At 45.2% G+C, this 21,931-nt stretch overlaps 1 protein-coding gene across 1 annotated transcript in view; it reads left to right on the top strand.

Moving 5' to 3' along the window:
* Positions 1-11,345, top strand: part of LOC119226789 (ephrin-A5b-like) — a 53,528-nt gene extending 42,183 nt beyond the window's left edge. Inside the window, exons 2-5 of the mRNA XM_037485075.2 lie at positions 4,371-4,663; positions 9,404-9,469; positions 9,592-9,672; positions 9,928-11,345. Of these exons, the coding sequence (XP_037340972.1) occupies positions 4,371-4,663; positions 9,404-9,469; positions 9,592-9,672; positions 9,928-10,052 (565 nt within the window). The 3' untranslated portion in view covers positions 10,053-11,345. The remainder of the gene's footprint in view (positions 1-4,370; positions 4,664-9,403; positions 9,470-9,591; positions 9,673-9,927) is intronic.
* Positions 11,346-21,931: the final 10,586 nt, after the last annotated feature.

The following is a 21,931-nucleotide window of genomic DNA, read 5'->3' as shown; positions in this document are numbered from 1 at the left end:
TGGAGATAAAGTTTGGGAAGATTTACTCAACTCCTCTCCTCCTAATGCCGTTTACTTTCCCACTTGTCCCCTACGTCCTTCCCACCCAGTCTCCTCTCCCTTCCCCCCTTCCTCTGGCTCTGCCTCTACCTTACCTGTGCCAGGGCACAGAATAACAATAACGCAGCAGAAGGGGATGAAGAAAGCAAACAAGCTGGGGAGCCGGCTGAAAAGAGGGATTACCCCGCGTGCTTTGTTAAGATCTCCAGTTACTGATTCATTGATAAGCCCCTCCAACTGGCCGTGAGTAACTCAGCCAATCAGGGATCATTAATCCCCAAGACAAATAGATTGAGGTGCTTTTATTTAGTTAACGGCTCATTATGACACATTTTTGAACTGACACACAGAACTGCTGAACCGTGCTCTTGTTTGCCGGCCTGATCGCTCCTTCAGCCTCCTGCCATCAACCCCCCCCCTCCCGAACCCTCAATCGGCTTTCAGCGATTCCTGCTGCTCGGAGCGACGCCAGGGGGAAAAAACAACTGTTGAAATTGCCTCGATCAGCCCCGTGAAGGCTTAATGACTCTCTAAATAGCCTGTAACAACAAAGGCGTTTCGAAAAAACAGATGAATTCATCTCGCCGGGAAAGACGGGGAAGAAACCCTGCCGCTGACAGTTTACAGCTCGGTAAACCAATGACGGTTTCTCACGCCTCAGCCTATCCCCCCCCCCCGGCAGGGCGAGGGACGGGGGGTTAACAGATGCTCTTTGGGTCTCGGGGTGCAGGTAGTGGAGATCACAGCAGAGATCAGCTGGAGAAAGTCTCTGTTCGGGCCCGCTTTGAAAAAAACGGACGCAGAAGACAGTGAGAGATGAAACGTCATCTTATCCGAAACACATCTTGAGACGGGCCGTGTGTTTATGGCTCCGCGTCTTATCACTATTTCACTGGTGCTACTCCAAAAAACATCCACAGAGCGAACATCTGGCGAACATCTGGCTCATCTGTTGGGGCTCTCGCCACTCTCACGGTGCGTTTAATGGCCTTTTGTAACAAACACCTTCGGCCCATATTTCTAGATTTAGGTTTTACACATGTTAGGCCACATTGGAGCCTCTTCACATCTGACATCCAAATCCCTTTCTGGTGAAGTGATCATACATGGATGGGGAATATGATTCGAAGAGTAAAAGGAGAAACCAATTGGCCATTTGCAGAAATAGAGGCATGCACCGATTTCTCTACACAAAGACCCACAGCCACAGTTCCCCCGGCAGCTGAGTAATACTTTTGTTTTCGTATTGTTGTTCTTTATCTTAAACCCCACTTACCCGATGTTCTCCCTGGTTGCCAACCTCATAGTATTTTCTTATCGTTCCAGATTTGTCGTATCCAGTAGGGATTTGTATGTCTTGGCCTTTTGTGGTGCGACGGTTCAGTTAAAGTAGTAGATAGTAGATAATAGTAGTGTCACAGGGTGCTGTTACGATTTGATTTGCATGTTAAATTCAAACATATGAAAATATATTTAGTTGTAACTATTGTTTTTGAATCATAAATATGCTTCAGGCACAAATTAGTTTTAGAATCGATCAAGGCTGTTGCATGATGATCATATTGAAACAAGTGCAGCAGCCTCTCAGCAAAATGATTATTAACTAATTCATCAATGTATCTTTCTAGCAGTGTTGTCACACTATCAACTGGATGGCAAATTTGTGCTCATTTGCCTAGTAAAATATCCTGTGCATAGAGGACAGAAAGTGATATTCAAGAATAACTTCTCTGAAAGTCCCCACAGGTCACTATCAATCCTTTTAATGAGAACTTTTCTTTGGACGAGAGTTGATACCTTTTCATCTGCTCTAAAGCGTAGATTTCAAATCCACTCAAGACTGTGTGATGAAGAGTTTAGGACTAAGCACTGTTCCAACTCCAGATCTGAACATTGCATTTTCCCTCTTTTTCTCTTACAAAAGCTTTAGTTACAAACTCTTGTTAATGCTGACTAATCTTAACTGCTACTCCTGGGTCACATTTGATTGACAGCCACTGACACCAGTGAGGTTGAAGCCAACACTTAAGGCTTAGTAAAAACACACGGGGACAAAGCAGAATACCCCACAGCGCTTCTGGCGGAGGACATGATACTGTGGAGCCGGTTGACCCCTGGTAGTCATAATATCAGCGTGCGGCTCTGAAACTGGAGGCTAAAGGAGCCCATGCTGTGCCTGCCTGGAGCCAAAGCGCCCAGCTGGTGCTGAAGGGGGGGGGGGGCAGAAAAAAATAGAACTGGAAGAGAAAACATGGGCTTTGGTTACGGGTTTGACCAGACTGTAATTAGAGAGCGAACAAGATTAGAAGATGGCCGACTATCCGGCACTCACGCACGCACGCCATCCGGCCCATTTGTGGCAAACCCAGTAGGACGGCCGCTAATCCCGCCGCATATTTACAATCTGTTTAACGACAACACGATACCCCCTGGCACGCTGCGGCGAGCACACACCTCCCTTCGCGCCTCTCGTGCTCCCCGCCAAAAAGCATGGACACGTATAAGTCAGCAGCTGAATCTCCTTTCCCTGTCTCACCTGGCCTCAGATCAGCTGACTGGCACAGCCTTTCCCTTCTGGGGGGAGTATCTGGTTGAGTATGAGTAATATCTGATCCGGTTGCCAAAGGAGGCGCGATGAGACGTCAAGGTGAAGCAAGTTTGCCCCGCGTCCGATCATCAGCCGCTCTCACGGTGTCTGGCCTGTCTCCCCCGACGCCGCTCCCCGTGTCAACGGCGTGTGAGTGACACTGAGCCGGGGCCATTAGCCGCCATGCAGACGCAACCGGTCGGCCGTCCGAGCGCAAGCGTCTCCGCTAAAAGCCGCTAAGAGCCTCCTCGCACGGTGCCTGTGGGAACACGCGTTTTCCGATCGCTCTCCCCAGGAATGAATACCTGGCATATCGCGCAGCTGCACACCCCCCCTCCTCACTTCTGTGTCCACTCACTTAACAGTAAACACCAGGCAAGAAATCTGGCTTCCAGGCAAAGCCTGAGAACCGGGCCTCGATTCCACGAGGGGCTCCTACATCAAGCTGTCATATCAGGCTAATGAAAATCTCCTTCTACAGCGGGATCCTCTTAACGCGGCTAAAGGCACATGCTAACCAGCGGATTAGCCTTGTAGCGCTAGGGGACTTTAATTTCAGCAGCGGGCATAAGTCATGGCTGCCAAGCAGCACCACCGATGATATGCGGCGCGGAGCTGGCTCGCGTGTGTCCTGAGAGGTTTCTGCATGGGGGGGGGGGGATTTGGTGGAGTCTCACAAGAGGCTCGCGAAGATTGAGAGTGACGTAATGAGAACTTGTAAACACAACCAGAGCCGGAGAACGTCTTTCACAGTCCAGTATCCAAACACCTATGGGGAAATTTTCTCCAGCTGCGGCCTCGCTGAGATACCCGAAGTATCCTCTCTTGTCATGATGTGTTGGAGCACTCGGCTCTCTATCGGGGACGAGTCATCGAGGAGTGTGATAGGGAGAGACTCCCCAAACAATCCAACGAGTAACCATCCTCCCACTTAAGCAGCTGATGCCCGTGTTCCCTTGAGCAGATCACCACTTGGGGGGGTTTGAAAGTTGGCTGTGTGCAAAACCCAAAGCAGGCTGCAGTAAAGAGAACATGCACGCTCAGCGTGTCTTCATTGGGTTGATAAATCATTAAAAAGGTCAAGTGCAGTAATCGCAGGGGATTCATCATTACATACATAACCGTATAGAACAATCACAGCACCAATAACAGATTAATCATGGTGTTATTGTTGCTGACATACAGAAAAAGTGCCCTCACTTTAGATGAGAAACAATTAAATCCATGCTTGTAGGCTCCCATGCGTCGTTGAAAGGCACATTAATAAAATCATGTCTTGCATTTACTTCGTCTTAAAGTCTTTTAAACGTGAAGGCATTCCCTTCGTGGAAACATTGTTTCCATCTACGTTCTCTTTGCTGGAATGTTCTTCTCGTGCCTTCTGCTGACGCAGTTTCTTGGGCCACCTGTCACTCAGTGGAACAGTGTGAAGCCATTTGCAGGAATGTGTATCACATGCTTGTGTGACATATAGAATGTTGCTACATAGAGCTTCTAACGATCAAATAGTGAGAAATGACTTGAGTTGTTTTAAGACCTTAAAACAAGACAGATTTTTAGTTTTTAATTGGTGCAACTCCTTGAGTAGAAGTGTGTCATTGACAGTCTTGAAGGTCTGTAATTCCCTGATGAAGATTTAACCATAAATACATTAAAAAAACAGTTTATTTTCACGCCGATTAGATGTTTTGCTTTTATAATCCACATACTCACACTTGCCCTCTTTTCACTCTCCGTCCGCCAGGTTCTACCGGGGCGATTACCACATCGACGTCTGCATCAACGACTACCTCGACGTCTACTGTCCGCACTACGCCGGGCCGGTCTCTGACGACCGGGCCGAGCGCTACATCCTCTACATGGTGAACTACGACGGCTACAGCTCCTGTGACCACACCGCCAAGGGTTTCAAGCGCTGGGAGTGCAACAGGCCTCTGTCGCCCAACGGGCCGCTCAAGTTCTCCGAGAAGTTCCAGCTCTTCACCCCCTTCTCCTTGGGCTTTGAGTTTCGCCCTGGCAGAGAGTATTACTACATCTGTGAGTATGCCTATCTTTCATCCACTGAAATGATTGGCCCTTTGGTTTTAAATTGGATGCATCTTTTTAGTCTTTTTCTTGTACAGCTGCTTGTGTTGAAGCAAACATTTATCACGTGGCAACCAAAAAAGTAGTGTTCGGGTATCACTGTTGAAACTTGACAACTTGAAAAGTAATATTTATGAGACCCAACTTTAAGTTAAAAGATTCCTATCGATTTCATGTTGGAATCTTGCAAAAAAGACAGCAGCTGTGGTCAGGTTTTGTTGTTGCAAGTCCTTTGAACGAGCGCCAGGCCAAAATACAAGCCAGAGGGAGCAAAACATCTCTTCAGTCCAGGTCTTGTCTTAGTGTCTTTTGTTGAGGACTAGCAGAGCTCAGTTTTCTCCTCCTCGTGAGAAGACTCGGGAAAACAAACAGCCGGGAAGCCTGGTGTTATCATAAGTAATGTCAGAGCCCTGCAGGGGCAGAAGAGAGGGACTAAAGGAGATACAGTGCTCTCCCTGGTAGATTCGCTGGTATTTTAACCAAACTTTATAGTAACAAGTGCAAAACGTCAATGAAAAGACAGAAAGCAAAGATATAAAATCCCAAAAGTGACCAGGTTGAAGAAATATGGAGAAAGTTTTGTGACTCTGTCATTGCACCGTAGATGAACTTTTTAGTTTAGTTTAGTGTTTACAGGAATCGTGAAGATGAATATTTTTTGTTGAAATGCAAATCAGAACTTGGGGATTCAATATTTTAGGACAGACACACACTTAATTCTATCTACCGTATCTTTGGAAACTCCACTGGAAGTTAAGCTTATTTTTTTTGCCGTGAAGTTGATGCTAAAAAATATCAGGCCCTGCAGAATGTGTTCTCCTCGTGTCTTTTTTAACACGTTCTGATCTTGGACTGAACAAGCGTGCTTGAAAATCAAATCTCAAGCTGTATTTCTGTAGCAGTATTTTGTTTTGTGATCTATTGCCCTTCACTAGAGTTTTTGGTCAGATTTCTGCTCTCGTTGGCTGGCCTACCCGACTCCAATGCATAAATAAGACTGTATTGTTTAGGGAAATTGTGGTTTCCTGGCCTACCACACAATTGTTGATGTTTTTAAAATTCCTTGGATCTAGATAAGAAAAATCCTGGATTGCCTAATTCTGTCTAATTTGTTCAGTTGCCTCGGGTTGATGTGCAAGCGAGTGAAGACAAAGTTCTTGTAATATTTGATGATGATTGATCATCCAGAGGGAGGGACACAGCCCTTAAGGTCTTGAGCATATGGACCGTCTTACGCTGACTCAGATTAATGAATCATCCATCAGCTCTTTGTTCACTAAAGACACTCGTCTTTCCTCTGGGAACCGGTGATCCGAGCACGGCAAAAAAATAGAAAATAACAAAAGACAGACACCAAATAGTCCCGCAAGGCCCTATTCCAAGGCCATTTCACATAATACCTAGATTTGTCTTCCTCTTGTAGAGTTGTTAAGTCGAAAGAAGAGCAGTTTCCTTTTTCCTCATGTTTTCTCTTCTCACTACTACAAAACCCGTTTGCTTCACAGCCCCTGCTGTCAAGAAGCTTAGTTTAGTTGAAATACATAAAAAAAAAACATATGTTTGCAAATGGAACAATGTTTTTTTCTCCAATTTTGTGTTACAGTAAACTAAGCTTCATCAGCTGTTTGTGTCAAATCGCATGTCGACTGTGTCTTACTCCAACAAAACATAACAATAGCTGATCAGTTTATACCAGGTCCATACTGTATGATGTGATTTTGCACATTGAGTGGGAGATTCATGTCGGCTTGTCTCAGTGGAGACAGACGCTCCTTTGTCCTCTTCCATGCAGATCATTATCGGCCCCCGGGCAGGGGGGGGAGGGGGGTTGGGGCGGGGTGGGGAGACGTCAAATAGACACCTGCATTTGGCCATGTGCCTACCCGTCTGGCAGACAGAAAAAACACCCCGAGGAAAAGCCGCCCCGGTGGTGGGATCAGTATTGCGGCTGGTCCGAGAAGGTCAAAGGGCGGCGACATGACGACGAGGTCTGCGCTGCGAGCTTCTCTCGGCCTCATGTTTTTCTAACAGAGCCTCGGCGGAGCGGGGAGAGCCTGATCCTAATCTCGGGGGATAGAAATCCAATTTTCACAGGAGACAGTTGAGAGTCTGGCTCTCCCCGTGTGTGAGAGGGAGGACTGTCTCCCCGTAAAGCCCCCCCGCCCCCCCCCCCCCCCCCGCTTCAAACCCACGAGTCCCGCTCCGTACGGTCGGTGCAGATCTACATCGATAATGACAAACACCCCCCCCCCCCCCCACCCCCCTTAGTTTCCCTCTAAGATCTCGGGGGCTGAAGCAAAGGACAAAGTGGGCTTTGTTTCCCAAGATAAACCGATCATCACAAGAAAAACATCTGATCCCACAGTTAATTTAATTCGGGATCCAGTCGCACCCCCGAAGCGCGGCCCTCAGCCGGGCATCCCGGCCCGGCTCGGAGACCGAGGAGGACACGGCTCGCCAGCCCCCCCCGAAAGTGCGATGATGGCGCTTCCCGCGGCACATTACAGAATGTGTAAACATGTGTCCGAGCGTGTGAATGGGAGGTTTGCCGTTGTCATGGTGAAGCGGCGGGCTCCATCCGACTAACGCTGGGTCTGGAGTTACAGTCAGAGCTGGAGTTACAGTCCTACGTTGCTCGAGGACAGAAAGCCCAGACTCAGACATGAGACAAAGAGAGACAGTGTGGTAATTGTGTGTGTTGAGGGGATTGTGGTACGTGGGGGGGTGGGGGGGGGGTGCGGTGAGGGCGAGACAGTGGGACACGATGTCAGCAAAAGATTTAAAAACGAGAGTGAGTAACCAAAATAACAAAGAAGGATGAAAAGATCCCGCACAGTGTTTGCAGCTGCAAATAAGTGAATTATTAACACGCTTAACAGTGATTTGAAGGAAGGAGGATCTTCCTCGGCCCTTTCAAACATCTCATAAAAGTGATTTCACCTGACAGATAATCCGAGTGATTGAAATGCTTAACCAATTTCACACATTTCAATGTGTTCTTTAACACTCACGTAGCCTAATTATAGACAGTTACGTGACAAGATGTAAGATGCTACTGTCCCCACGTTAAAAACCATCAAAACCAACCACCAACATGGCACATGAGAGAAAAACGCATGACGAGAGCTCCCTGTATGTGACACCCCAGGGTGATTTATCCTGCTCTGTGCGTGGCTAATTAACAAAATGAAACGAGAGTGGCTGTGTTTGATTTAGACGTTTAATTTGACCTTTTCAACATCTGAAAAACATCTGCCGCTGCTCTTACTGCCAATGCGTCAATCTGACAAGCAAAGAGATTGTTCGTTTAAACCCCAGTCTGGCTATTTGAGCCAGATGGAATCCAGCGTCACAGCTTTCTTTTGTCTCACAATGTGTCTTAAAGCACGGAAGAACACTTTCTTTATAGCTGTCGAGGAAAGTTAGAGATAAATAGCGGCAGCCAATGAAACAGAAGCACGCGAGGCATGAAGAGAGAGACGCAGACGGGTGTTTTCTGGTGAATCTGAGCCCCGACTCCCCCCGTCTGATCCTCAGCCCGAGTGCGCCGTAAGTTACTCGATGCCCGCCGACACAGACGGAAGCGGCCCAGATTGACGCCGACTCCCCCTCGTTGCTTTCCCGCCCTCCGCTGCTTCACTTCCAATATTCCTCCCGTGGTGAAGTTATAAAAGAGGATTTCTATCGCCTCTCACTGCCGCGCGGCATCTGATAGAGCCGGGGGCGGGGGGGGGACGCTTACACGGTTCGCTTTTATCGGGAATCCACCATCGCAATCCATCCGGGTGGAACGATGGTGGAGGTTGGTGTCTGTGCACGGATGCAACGGCACCCACGTGCATGCCACGCGGCCCCCGTGCAGGTTGCGCGTATGTTGGATTGACGGACTCGGCTCGATCACAGAGGTCAGAGTGTCGAGGCCCACGAGGAGAAGTCGGAAAAAAGAGAAAAAAGGAGAGGATCGGATGTGGGATGAACTTAAGGCCAGACAAGACCAGACAAGACGGGATAAAAGTGTTGTTGACAAAAGCGCACACAGAAGTCGTGTGAAGTAGAAGTCGTTCTTCACAGCTGGAGACACACTCGCTCCCCTGCACTGCACACATTGAAACAAATGTGTTTGGTTAGTTCTGAAAAGCAATGACAGCAAACTGCCCAAAGAAGGATGTTTTTAATCTTTGCTTTTCACAATCAGGAAACAGAGAAAATTGATGAGCATGACGGCATGTCACTCATCTGCAGAAATGACTGCCCCCCCGGCCAAATAGACTTTGAAACACGAGATTGACATTGAGTTGATTTTGGAGGGTCAAGTGGACGTGAATGGTGAGCTCTGAGCGGGTTGGACGATATTTGTAAGACCACAATACTTTGGCTGGAATCGGACTACGTAATGCTGCTGCCTCCTAAGAGGCAGATCAGGTGACCTCGGGTCCTTGCCTTGGCCTAGAGGAACGACTGAGGATCAAAGACCGTTATTATACAAACTCTGCAGTTAACGCATTGAAGAACAGAAAGGGCCTTTTATAACCATTAGGACTATTAGGAAAAGATGAATGTTGAAACACAAGCAGCCGCACACTGAAATACACTTTGGAAGGTTTGATTTGTCTGTGTTGAAATTGAAAGTGTGGGGGGGGGGTAAACGGTTGAAAGTGTTTTGCTGTGAACTCCTGCGCCACGTCTCCACAGCCTCCATCACGGACGACAAGGGGAGAAGGAGCTGCCTGCGTCTCAAAGTCTTCGTCAGGCCACAGAGTGAGTCACAGTTTGTTGAGTCTAGGCCCGTTTCATGGCGCCCCGGCTTCTGATCGGGCTGTGCACGAGTGACGCTCGACTTCTCTAATCTTCACATCCTCTCTCCTCTTTGTTTTTCAAAGACAATTGTGTGAAAAGCCCTGGCACCGCGCAGGAAGGGGTCGATTTTGACGACAGCAGTCAGAACTCCCTGGAACCAAGAGGTGGGTTGGAACATATTCCGCACATGGCGTTAACCTTTGTGTTTGCTTGAATGTTTTATTTCCTTTCCTTGCATTGGCTCCATCATGAATTAACATGCAGCTCTACCGTCATGATCATTTAAATACGCATTTAAACAGAACCAGAACTTGTGCTGCACTTGTAATGCAGACTGTTAAATTAAAAGATGCGCCTACACTCCCTTCCGAACGGGGCCATCCATCACCAGGTTTTAATTTTCAATTCTCTCCCTTCAGACGGCATCGGTCACGAGTCACCAGAGCCGGCTCGCAGGGACGTGAACTCGGCGGCTCGGCGCCACACTTCAGCGCCCCTGCTCAGCTCAGCCCTCATCCTCCTGGCTGCCATCCTGTCTTTATAGCGCCCAGTCTGAGGAATCCTTCAGGAATGGACTGTCCTGATTGGACCCCCACCCACCTCGTCCCCCCCCACCCCCCCCCCCCCCTTTACCCTTTACCCCTCCCCTCAAGGAGCACTTTTTGAAATAATAATGATTAAACAAAAAAAGAAACCACGAGACAATCTCTCGAGCTGAAATGAGAGAGAGAGAGGAAGGGACCTGGACCCTGAAGCCTTTGTCGTTCGTTGACTTGACCACTAGAGCGACTCTCGACTCGACCGACGGGCGCCGGCGGTCGAGGCGCCACCCCCCCCCCCCCCCCCCCCCCTCCGCCCTGAGGAGAAGGAGGCGCAGTCTGTCCCGCGTTGGCCTCGCTGCCGTATGCCGACAAGCACACGTCCACGCTATCAAACCTATACACGCACGCAGAACACGGGCTGCACAGCCGGCGAGCACAGCGGGGTCCCTCAGAAGTTTACAGACGTTTATCCTTCTTTTTTTTATTTTTTCTTTCACCTAACCCCCCGACATGCAACACGATTACAATCAAGTAAATCACATAAAGCCCATGTTCGGACAAAGATCCCGGGAGTGACGCATTGGCGTACGGGCCAACGGAGAGAAAAACCAGACGGATGGTGTCGCTAAGCCTCTGATGACTTAACCTTCCTCTCAGGTTGAAAAGGAGTCGGATGTTGAGAGTAAAGAAATTGTAAGAAGCACTCGTCTTTTAGTGTTTGAATAGGGCCGAATTAAAGATTGATTAATGTGTTTGTTTTGGGTTTTTTAACATATCACCTAATTCAATTGTAGCAGCCAACACGAGTGTGTAGTAAAATATTTGAAGTGGATACGGTATTTTGCCAGGCAAAATGTATTTTCCTATTTATTGTGAAGTCCTCGTGCTTGTTTTCTGATCTGGTTTAGTCTGTAAGTACAGTAGAAAGGCAATAAAAGAACAACAACTACACTTAATCATTAAGTTAGTCCATATTACACCCTTGTTTTTTATACTACCATAAAAAAAAGACACTGAGAACGGTCTATGTATCGGTTTGGATTGATTGCTGATATGTTCTTTTATTGTTTTTTAACAAAGTTCAGAAAGAAAAGTAAGTCTGATGTGCCATCAGGGTGTAGTGATCGTAGAATACTTCTGTTTCGATTATGTCATTAAAATGCCACAAATGTAGTTTTACTCTTTACACTATTGCTTTTGTGAATCACTGTTATAACACATAACTATTGTATATAGAGACAAATTTCCTACAACCTTCAGGGATGAGTCCATGCCTAACATGAGGTCTTCTTTTTCTTTTAAAAAGGAGGGTTGCCCTTCCTCGACCCACGCAGCACAGTGTTCTGTGGCTAAAGATGTTTGTGTGAGGCATTGACCAGTGTTACACAGCAGGTGGTAGTCGATTGTGTGGGCGGGGGGGGGCGTGATTCAGTTTCCCTCTTTGATGTCGTGCAAAGTGGCGTCCGTACAGAAAACACAACTTTAGGTGTCCTGTTCTCTTGGAGCAAACTGAATTGAAGCTTTAAAGTCCTCCTGTTGAGATCCATACTCATGTTTTCCAAGCAGGACTAAACATCAAGGTGGGCTGTTGACATGATGCTTATCGTCTTGCATTTGCACGGGAGGATTCTGCTGGAAAAGGCTTGTAATGCGCAGCGATGATGATCACTTTAAATAAGCAACATGTTTCTCTTCTCCTTGACTTCAACCAAGCTTGGTTGTGATCTCTTTTTTTTCTCCAATCGACCAATCCTGAAAATGCATCCTTTGCAAACCTTGCATCCTCCCGCTGACCTTTGGTGACCTTGGACGTCGGTGCGCAGAGCACAGAGGCTTTATTTCCCTCCGTTGAAGCTGCACTTCCCAGCTAGATGCAGCACTCCACTCCACAGCAGCATATACTGTCATGTGTGTTGTGTTAGACCGTCCTGGCCTGATTCCATATGAATGCAGCCACGAATTATGATTATGCCGGAACGATATCACGCGATCCAGAGGCCCACATGTGCTGGCTTTCAGCCTCAGTAACGACTTGAGACTGTTCCTGCCTGCCTGTGTATTTTGAACTCCACACTACCGATGGTCGAGCCTGATGCCCATCAGGGTTTGTTTGATCAGAAGTCCCTCCGGAGCCGCACAACACATACAACTTTGAGTATGAGTGAGTGAAGGGTGGTTTGTAGAATCAGTGCTCTGCCCCTTTAAAACAAGGCATTCATGCTCTCAAATGATTCCTTAGTACAGTACATATGATTACAACTGGTTCTGTACTCTTCTGTTTCATAGACAAAAACATTCACTTTGAGTCAGTATCTCTCTCTCTTATATATATACACTCACCGGCCACTTTATTAGGTACACCTGTCCAACTGCTCGTTAACACTTAATTTCTAAGCAGCCAATCACATGGCGGCAACTCAGTGCATTTAGGCATGTAGACATTGTCAAGACAATCTCCTGCAGTTCAAACCGAGCATCAGTATGGGGAAGAAAGGTGATTTGAGTGACTTTGAACGTGGCATGATTGTTGGTGCCAGAAGGGCTGGTCTGAGTATTTCAGAAACTGCTAATCTACTGGGATTTTCACGCACAACCATCTCTAGGGTTTACAGAGAATGGTCCGAAAAAGAAAAAACATCCAGTGAGCGGCAGTTCTGTGGGCGGAAATGCCTTGTTGATGCCAGAGGTCAGAGGAGAATGGCCAGACTGGTTCGAGCTGATAGAAGGGCAACAGTGACTCAAATAACCACCCGTTACAACCAAGGTGGGCATAAGAGCATCTCTGAACGCACAGTACGTCGAACTTTGAGGCAGATGGGCTACAGCAGCAGAAGACCACACCGGGTGCCACTCCTTTCAGCTAAGAACAGGAAACTGAGGCTACAATTTGCACAAGCTCATCGAAATTGGACAATAGAAGATTGGAAAAACGTTGCCTGGTCTGATGAGTCTCGATTTCTGCTGCGACATTCGGATGGTAGGGTCAGAATTTGGCGTCTACAACATGAAAGCATGGATCCATCCTGCCTTGTATCAACGGTTCAGGCTGGTGGTGGTGGTGTCATGGTGTGGGGAATATTTTCTTGGCACTCTTTGGGCCCCTTGGTACCAATTGAGCATCGTTGCAACGCCACAGCCTACCTGAGTATTGTTGCTGACCATGTCCATCCCTTTATGACCACAATGTACCCAACTTCTGATGGCTACTTTCAGCAGGATAAAGCGCCATGTCATAAAGCTGGAATCATCTCAGACTGGTTTCTTGAACATGACTGAGTTCGCTGTACTCAAATGGCCTCCACAATCACCAGATCTCAATCCAATAGAGCATCTTTGGGATGTGGTGGAACGGGAGATTCGCATCATGGATGTGCAGCCGACAAATCTGCGGCAACTGTGTGATGCCATCATGTCAATATGGACCAAACTCCCTGAGGAATGCTTCCAGCACCTTGTTGAATCTATGCCACGAAGAATTGAGGCAGTTCTGAAGGCAAAAGGGGGTCCAACCCGTTACTAGCATGGGGTACCTAATAAAGTGGCCGGTGAGTGTAAATTGTCCATTAAATCAAAGTAGAGGGGCCTGGGAGGATTTGGAGGAATTGTTCATTTAAGATGGCCATACTGTCGCATTTTGAGGGATTTATCAGCAGAAAGGGAATACAGTATGCTTGAAGAAGAATCATCAGAACTCATCGAATCTGCAAAGGTAGCAGGTCCTGTCCACTCAGTCCACCAGGTTGATGCTACTGAATCCTAAAATATTTGAATTTGAGGGCACAAATGACCACATGTTAAGCATGTTGTTCTCCCCTCACACGTACCAGCCTGTATGCATTTTAGTTCACCATTAAGTCCACTGTCACTGTAATCTTTGCCTCCAGCCACGCCACAATGACAAAAACCAATCTGTTACTTTTGTGGATACTGTGTATCCAACAATGAGTCTGTTGTAACATACAGCGATAGATACTTTCTCTTCTTTCACACCACTTTTGAAGGGCACATTAATGTTCTTAGCAAGGAAAGATATTTGAAGAAAAAAAAAATCAATGTTTGATATAAAAAAGAAAAATGCTTTGTTTCTTTTCATATGTCTTTTTTACAAACAAAAAAACAGCATCAACATCCCCCCCCCTCTCCCCCCCTGTCTGTAAAAGTGTTTGTGCAAATATGGCACGTGTCATGCAGTTTGGTTCGGTCACAATCATGGATCAAAGCGCCTGAAGGAAGAAGCGAAGGGGCAACAATATCGATTTTACCCCCTTCCCCCCCCCCCTCCCCACACACACACACAAAAAAAAGACACTCTTGTTTATTGTGTTGCATCAAAAGTGTCTTGAAGGTGCAAGATGTTCTTCATGTCTGCCAAGCGGTCTCTCGCCAACCTCACCTCCCAACGGTGTCCCAGCCGAGCCGTGCAGCGGGACTCGGGAGACGCCATCGGCTTTTATTGCCGTTGAAACGCGTGGCTTTGTGGCAGGAAGTCCGTTTTCCACCTCCAGTTTGGGTGTTTCATGTTCTCCTGAGCTGACTGAGGAGAGGCGAGTGATATGTTCTGAGGACTTCTTCTTCACCTGATGTTGGTACCATGTAGCCTGAAGCTAACGCCACTGTGTCTCTGGTTTGCAGCATCTGTTTTTTCCATCCTCTGTATCTTAAAAAAAGAAGATGTGTGTGTTTTAGTCAGAGCATCTTGCATTGGGGCAGTTTATTTGCTACTTTATTAGACTGTGATGTGCCACAAAACCGCACATTTCTTTTGAAATTGTAGTGAGTGTAACTTGTGCCTATGACCCCCCCATCTTCTTCTCTTGTACTCATCTAAACTCTGTCTTTTTCCTGCTCAATCACCCACTACAATTTTCTACAAAAAGGCCATTTCTTTGTAAATACACGTGTTGGAGCAGCCATGACTAACTAAAAAAAAAAAGAAAACTAAAAAAAGATTTAATAAATATTTCTTTGTCGTTGTAATTGTCGCGTCCCATTTGTTTTATTAATCGCTTCGCACTCGACTCCCATCTTTGCTAAAAGGGAGAGAAGATCACAAAGGGAGCGGGAGCGCCTGGCTGTTTGTGGTGTCAGGAGATGCATCATCACGCAGGCCCGGTCCGGGGGAAGTGGGTGAACAGCTGTTTCTCTGTAATCGGGAGGCAATTCGCTGACGGAAAAAGAAACAACTTCCATTAATCTTGCGGGAATGTGCAGCCCTCCAAGAGCTCCTGCTGTCTGCTCCTGTTCCCCCGCGTGCTGTGTCTCTCTTTTCCTCTTTGCGTAGCTACGGCGACGTTGCCACCTCTCAGCAGGTCGACGCTGTGAAACGTCTAAAACATCACCACATTCGAACTGCGTGGTCACAATGACACTGAAGAAGAGGTAAAGCACACAGTGTTTTTTGTTTGGTCTCAATGGGAGTGTGCTGCTGCTGCTGCTGGGAGCGGTTTGGGCAAATTCAATGTTGAACTAGTGGAATAAATCATTTCCACACCCAGGTACTTGTCAAAATGTATTAATTAGTGGCCAAAATGTTTGTTTTTTTTCCCCCCTGGTACGAGGTAAAGAAAAACACTTGATCGTACATTTTCCCAGAATGCAACTTGAGAATGTCTTTCACTGACTAGGCCCTTCATTACTGGAAGACATGTTTTGTATCATGGCCATGTGACACTGCTACGACATCATGAGTGTTATTTCTCACAGTTCCTCACAGGCCGAGTAACTATTGCTGAGAAAGCTCAAAAACACGATTATACTAGTGTTAAAAGTGAAAGTACGCATAGTGATGACTACTCACTTGGTAAAAAAAAAATATTTAAAGAGAGACAATTCATGAAAAACATTTAAACCGATGCAAAAAAATGCAGAAGGGATGAACAGCAGCAAAAGAAGAATCCCCAAACATCAGAACTGTATTCCACCTCCACACAGGTTGGATATTTTGACGATGCTCCAGCCATGTCTCGAGGAGCAAACTTTTTGAACAATAAATAAACCCAGCTGTTGTAAAGAGAGGCCTCTGATGGGCTGGTATCCGGCCCCCGTCTGGTGCTAAGTGAGGGACACACGGCTGTTCACTCTAAAAGTCACTGGCAATTCAGCAGGGGTTTAGGACCAAAGAGAGGTCTTAGTGGTTAGAGAAGCTTCACTGCAAGCACAAGGGTCCTTGAGAAATAACATTCTGTCTTGTTTTCAAGATAGAAAACACTCATAGCATTTCTGGAAATAAATTAATTTGCCTCAGAAACAGTAAAATTATCCCACTGCTGTGGCAGATTTAATAATAAGTATTTTAGGACTATTACCAGGGCAACCACCGAGGACACACATCACTTTACATTATGAAAACACAAAATACACATGGAGAGTTTTATATGCCGACACCAGTGTGATTTATCAGTATTACTGACTACTGGAAAAGCAAGTACATTTACAAGGAACATATTACTGTTCACATTACATGGAAGCACCAATTAACATAGCTTGCAAATGACCAAATGTCACTAAGAAATGTGTCTCTGTGGTGCAGCGCTTGGTTAAGTTTAGGTACAGAACATGGTCTTGGTTTGATAACAAATATAAAAATGACATAAAGCAGAAATATTTAATAATGTTTCCAAGACCAACATGGCTCAAACCTCTCTTGGGACTCAGGACCCTGGTGTGAAATTGCTGCTCTTTGTTTTTCCACAATCTGCAAAAAACACCTCACCACAATCCCTGAATGAATGTTGTACTTCCTGCAAACCAACAAAACAATGCCCCAGATTATAATCCAGCCAGAGATTAGCTTTTTATCTCAAATCTAATTGGCCCAGGCTAAAATATGATTTGCAGCATATGAATGCATTTGTAGAGGACACGGTTGGTTTTAAACATCTTTGAATTTCACAGATTTTTGCTCTGTTCATGGGAACCGGAGGGACAGCGACCCAAAGGCCAGCTGGGAGCCTACATACTTAAAAAAAACACTTTGCTGATGTAGTTGCATGCAAACAGCTTGTCAGTGTGGCCATGGATTCAATACAGCACCACTTTCTTTCATTTTGTGAACCGCTAAATGTTTTACAGGGGATTTGATGAAAGGCTATCGTTAATACACATTAAGAAAATGAATTCTTAGAAGAGAAAAAAAAAATAATTGAACGTACAATACAGAAACCACCATAATAGCAAAACTATAACTCATATGTTCTCAAAGAATAATTCATTTAAAGAAATCTGGAATAAAAACAAGAGAACAATTTCATCCCAAATACAATCCACGTCGCACTTAAGCACTTAAATAGCACTTATTAATGATACTTTGAGTATTTCAGCATTTCAATTAAACATGTTTTATTTTTTTTATTTGATGAAAACCAACTGGGTTTATTCTGAATTATAATTAGTTATTAAAACTTTTTTTAAATTCAATTTTTCCTCTCAAATACAAAAAGTAGATGGGGATTATTGTTGCCCCCTCATAATAAAGATAATGTGATAGTTTGTCTGATCATTTTTGCTTTTAAAAGGTCCCAAACATTGTCATCGTCAAGAACTAAACAAATACAGACAAGAGTCCTCAGGACTTAAAGGATTAACCAGATCATTAATGATAGAATAAACCACCAAATACAACAAAACCAAAGAGTTAAGTGTGAGGATCAATGACTCCTCTCAATGCTGATTTTTATGAGTGTTTAAGACTTGTCTTTTGTGTATTCCACATGTTATAAGGAATATAGAACAACAGAAAGTAGGAAAGAAAAGTGAAACTCGTTTTATATGAAGTGAAAGAAAAGCCAACATTCCTCATAATATCACAGAATGTGTTTGGCAGATTTACTTCTAACACAATTTGTAAAATATGGATCATTTTTCATTGTTTAGATCTTGTCACCTGTTGCTATGGAAATGCTAAAATCACAGATTCTATCAATACACAGAATCATGCTGCTAGTTTTTATTCCACATCACAAGCCGTCTTGGTAGAGTGGTTTGAAATTGGTCTTTTCACCGTGAGCTCTTTCTATTATTTTCTCCACCTCTGTGGTTTGTGGGAATGTCTGAAACTGGACTTCCCACTAATACCTTCTTATCTGTGTTGTGGCTCTGAAGGAAACATATTTGTCCGACATTTCCACTTGCTGCCCTACTCTCACCTTTAGTGGCCTCATCTTGCCAAAAAACCTTTAGGAACGCGTTGAAAAGGCGTAAACACGGAGTCAATGTTATCAACCTTTTTCTTCAGTGTGACTGGGGGATTCTTTGGATATTTAAACTCTTGCTGTAAGATCGCGGAGGATAAATCCTGTTCTCCTTACAAGGATTAGCTACACGCAGACATTCTGTAAGCGCTCTAAAGTTTGATAGATCATCTTAAGACAGTGAAAGCTGGTGATTATCATGAGGGATGAAGTTCTTATAACTCATCCTTGCACCTCCACCATGTCTGCGCTTTCCAAATGAAGAAAAACTGCCTTCTTCTAAGTATGTCCTTTGATGTGTTTTTTCAATCAGACGGTGAGCGGATTTCCACAACCACCAACATAAAATATGGAGAAAAGGTTTTAACTGTACAGAGATGTGACCCCATGGGAACGTTTGTGCGTGAGGTCACATCCGATCATCTGGGTTTGATCCTGCATTGGAACAGATGGAGCAGGCTGGTTGGGAATAGACTGGCTGCTCCATCACTTACTGAATAACAGTAAGTGATGGAGCAGTTTTCTGTCCATCTACAGTCACAGGACACTGCAGACTGCTCACTCCAGGCTACTTTTTCAGAGTTTGCATTGGTTCTAATTAGCAGAAAAAAGAATTTGTTGTGTTATTATTGGCAAAAATGTTATTTATTGTCCTCATTGTGTCTTTTTTCGTGTGCTAGCTGGCTACCTATCTTGTAACTTTTGTTAGCAGGACAAATAAACTTCCTGCCCTTGTGCTGCTGAACATACAGATTTATGGATTATCTTCTCTAGACATTATCGGACATAAACGTTGATGAAAAGATTAAATCAATGAATGTCATGACCAACCATTCAATTAGAAATGAATGCATTTAAAAGGCATTCATTAAATGCTTAGAAATAACAAACCTGAATATATTTTTATATTATTTTATAAGTTTCAAGGGAAACAAGGGATGAATGGGGTTTGTGGAGCTGAGAGGTTGGTCCTCTGTTCATCATGGATGTTTTGATACTCCCAGTCTGCTTTGCATGTCAGCCACACCGCCAGAATAAAGTCTTCTATGACCGCATGACCGCATTAGGATCCGAAAATTAGTGGAGAAAAAAATGAGTTTACATACTGTGGATTATCAGGGAGTACTTATGTGCTCAACAATAAAATATATCAGAGTTTTGTGGATACACCATGACTGCCAACATGGTCCAACTGAGACGACAGACTGAGCTAAAATCTCTTAATATCCAGCCGTATTAACAGACTAGGATGCTACCAGTTTGACACCTTCCAATTTATAACCCTTCATTTTCTGATTAATTTCCTGTCGTCTTGGTCTCCTGTGGCCCGTGTTAATTTGTCCTCATGGGGAGAACCCTCCTCCCGTGTAATCTCCACTTTAATTCTCAACGCTTCCTCTTCAAACTTATATATTCCAGCCCTCCTCAATTTAGCTGAAGGCTCAGGCAGACGGAGTTGGTTTGACGGACCGCAGTAAATGAATCGTTTTGTGAGTGAGATGATATAAGAGCAGCCGAACAATAGTGCCCCCTCTTTGAAAAGCGGGCGACCTTCGACCACGTGGAGGCGCAGCCGCAAAGCCCGAGGACGAGGCCATTTCAAACATCGTCGTTGGAAAATGATGCTGGCGGACAGCGAGGGAGAGGCTGTATTACTGAACTCCCCCGTGTTCCCATAATAGAGACCACACAATAGCACGCCAGCCAATTCTCTGGCCCGCTGTAAAAATGAAGCCCTATTCAGGTTTATGTAGGCCATCTGTGGGTCCACTCATTCCTAAAAATAAAGACTGAGTGGAAGAGAACACATTCATTGCTCTCTGCTCTCGCTCGGAGCTGAATAGGATCTGTGAAAGAGGAGAGCTGAGCCAGAGGACACACAGAGCGCGGCATGTGATTGACTGAAGGCCTGTGAAGTGGGCTAAATCTATTAGTGAGACAGGACTGAAGGGTGAAGCCCATACCTTGTTAACTGAAAGAAAACCCATATTTGAAGATTGGCCTCTTGCACAGATGCAATAGTGTATGATCATTAGTCATTCCTCGACAATCGAGCCACAGAATAATGCTATTTTAGTCTGTCGTTGTTATGCGTGGTTGTGCATAAATGAAGCTATTTAGACCTGCAGTATTTAGTAGAAGCAGTTTGTAGAGGTTTCACACCAACCTGGTAGTGGAAGGCCTCATGCAACATGTGGTAGCGAAAGAGTGGAAAAGATTCAACAGCGAACGCATGCAAATCTTCATTAAAACCGGAATAACTCCATCTGATTAAGCACTGGTGAAGCTAAAGCACGAGTAGAGGGTGTTTTGGAAAAAGTGACCACACGGTCAGATTAATGAGACATGTCCACCACGAGTTATTTAAATCTGAATTTAATGTCTATATAGTTTTGCTGGGTGATAAGGGCAGCCAATATTTACAATTCATCAACAACGTCCTTTTGGTGGTAACAAAGGTGAGTAAATGATTTACAAAGGATCATTTGGGGGGAGTATTCCTTTTAGTGAAATACAGAGGAAAATAGACCATCTAGAAAAAATAGTTTAGCTTCCTTTTCATGTGATTTATTAAATCAGACATGCCCTGAAGAACATAACCCAGAGAAAGATATTTGACATCAAAGTTTAGTTCCTGCACACTCCAATAAGGGCTGATGGAAACATCTGTGAACTCCAGATTGAATGTCAGACAAAACCGTGAGTATTAGTAGGTTTGTGGTTAAAGGTCAAAAGGTCCTTTATTACAAGCTTCCGGTTGGATCCAGTAGACAGTACCAGTTGGTGGTAGCAAGGTGCACGAAGTGTGCACCGCGTTGTTTTGATGCGTTTGATCCCATGCAGACTTCAGCAGCGTGCTTCTGTGACTGTTACACAACAACAACATGAAGCTGAAACACACGGGACACCGTGGAGCTGCAGGCGGTGCAGAGGCAGGTGTTCTCCCAGCCCGGGGGCCTCGGCGGGCCACCTGGCACTCAGGTACGCACACGGCTACTGTAGGAAGACACACACACACACACTTCAACACTGTAACCGCCTGAGATCCCAGGAGCCAGCTCACAGGCAGGCCATCTCTACACAACACACTGTAACGTGCACACGCATCCAGCTCAGCAAGTTGGAAGTTGTTGATGGTAAATATGAAAGTGATCTTTCAGGATGGTACATTCCAAATAAGCATTTAAGACCATAGCTTTCCGGCATCATATTAGTTTTGCTTTACAACAAACAAAAAAAATATGAATGAAATTTAAGTTTGCAAATAAAAAACTTTCAGAAGCTTTAAAGTAAGCTTTATATTCACGTGTGAAGCCCAAATTGTGAGGCACGAGTAAAATGTAGATTTACATAAAAGATTTATGTGAATAACAAATTGACACAGAGGACAATGTGGATCTGATTCCATGGCCAATAACCAACGTGTTGTAAAAGTGTGTAGTGATTTCTCACTGCGAGCCTGTGGGACAATACTTCACACAGTGTTATGGAACAGATGAATCTGTAGCATCGGGGTCTGTCTCATCAGTGTCTGTAAAGCCGGCAATGTGAGCGGATTGAAGCGGCAGCAGATCCTAACTCTTTAGCTTCACGTAAACAGTCATGGTACAACAATTGACTTGTTAAGTCACATATGTTCCTTCCTCTGCGGTAACGTGTAAACATTCGTGGACTCTGCCTTCCGGGCTCAG

Source organism: Pungitius pungitius, chromosome 18 (assembly GCF_949316345.1).
Source record: "Pungitius pungitius chromosome 18, fPunPun2.1, whole genome shotgun sequence".
In the NCBI taxonomy this organism is placed as follows: domain Eukaryota; kingdom Metazoa; phylum Chordata; class Actinopteri; order Perciformes; family Gasterosteidae; genus Pungitius; species Pungitius pungitius.
The sequence above is the reverse complement of the archived record's forward strand: the minus strand, read 5'-3'. Positions and strand labels throughout refer to the sequence as shown.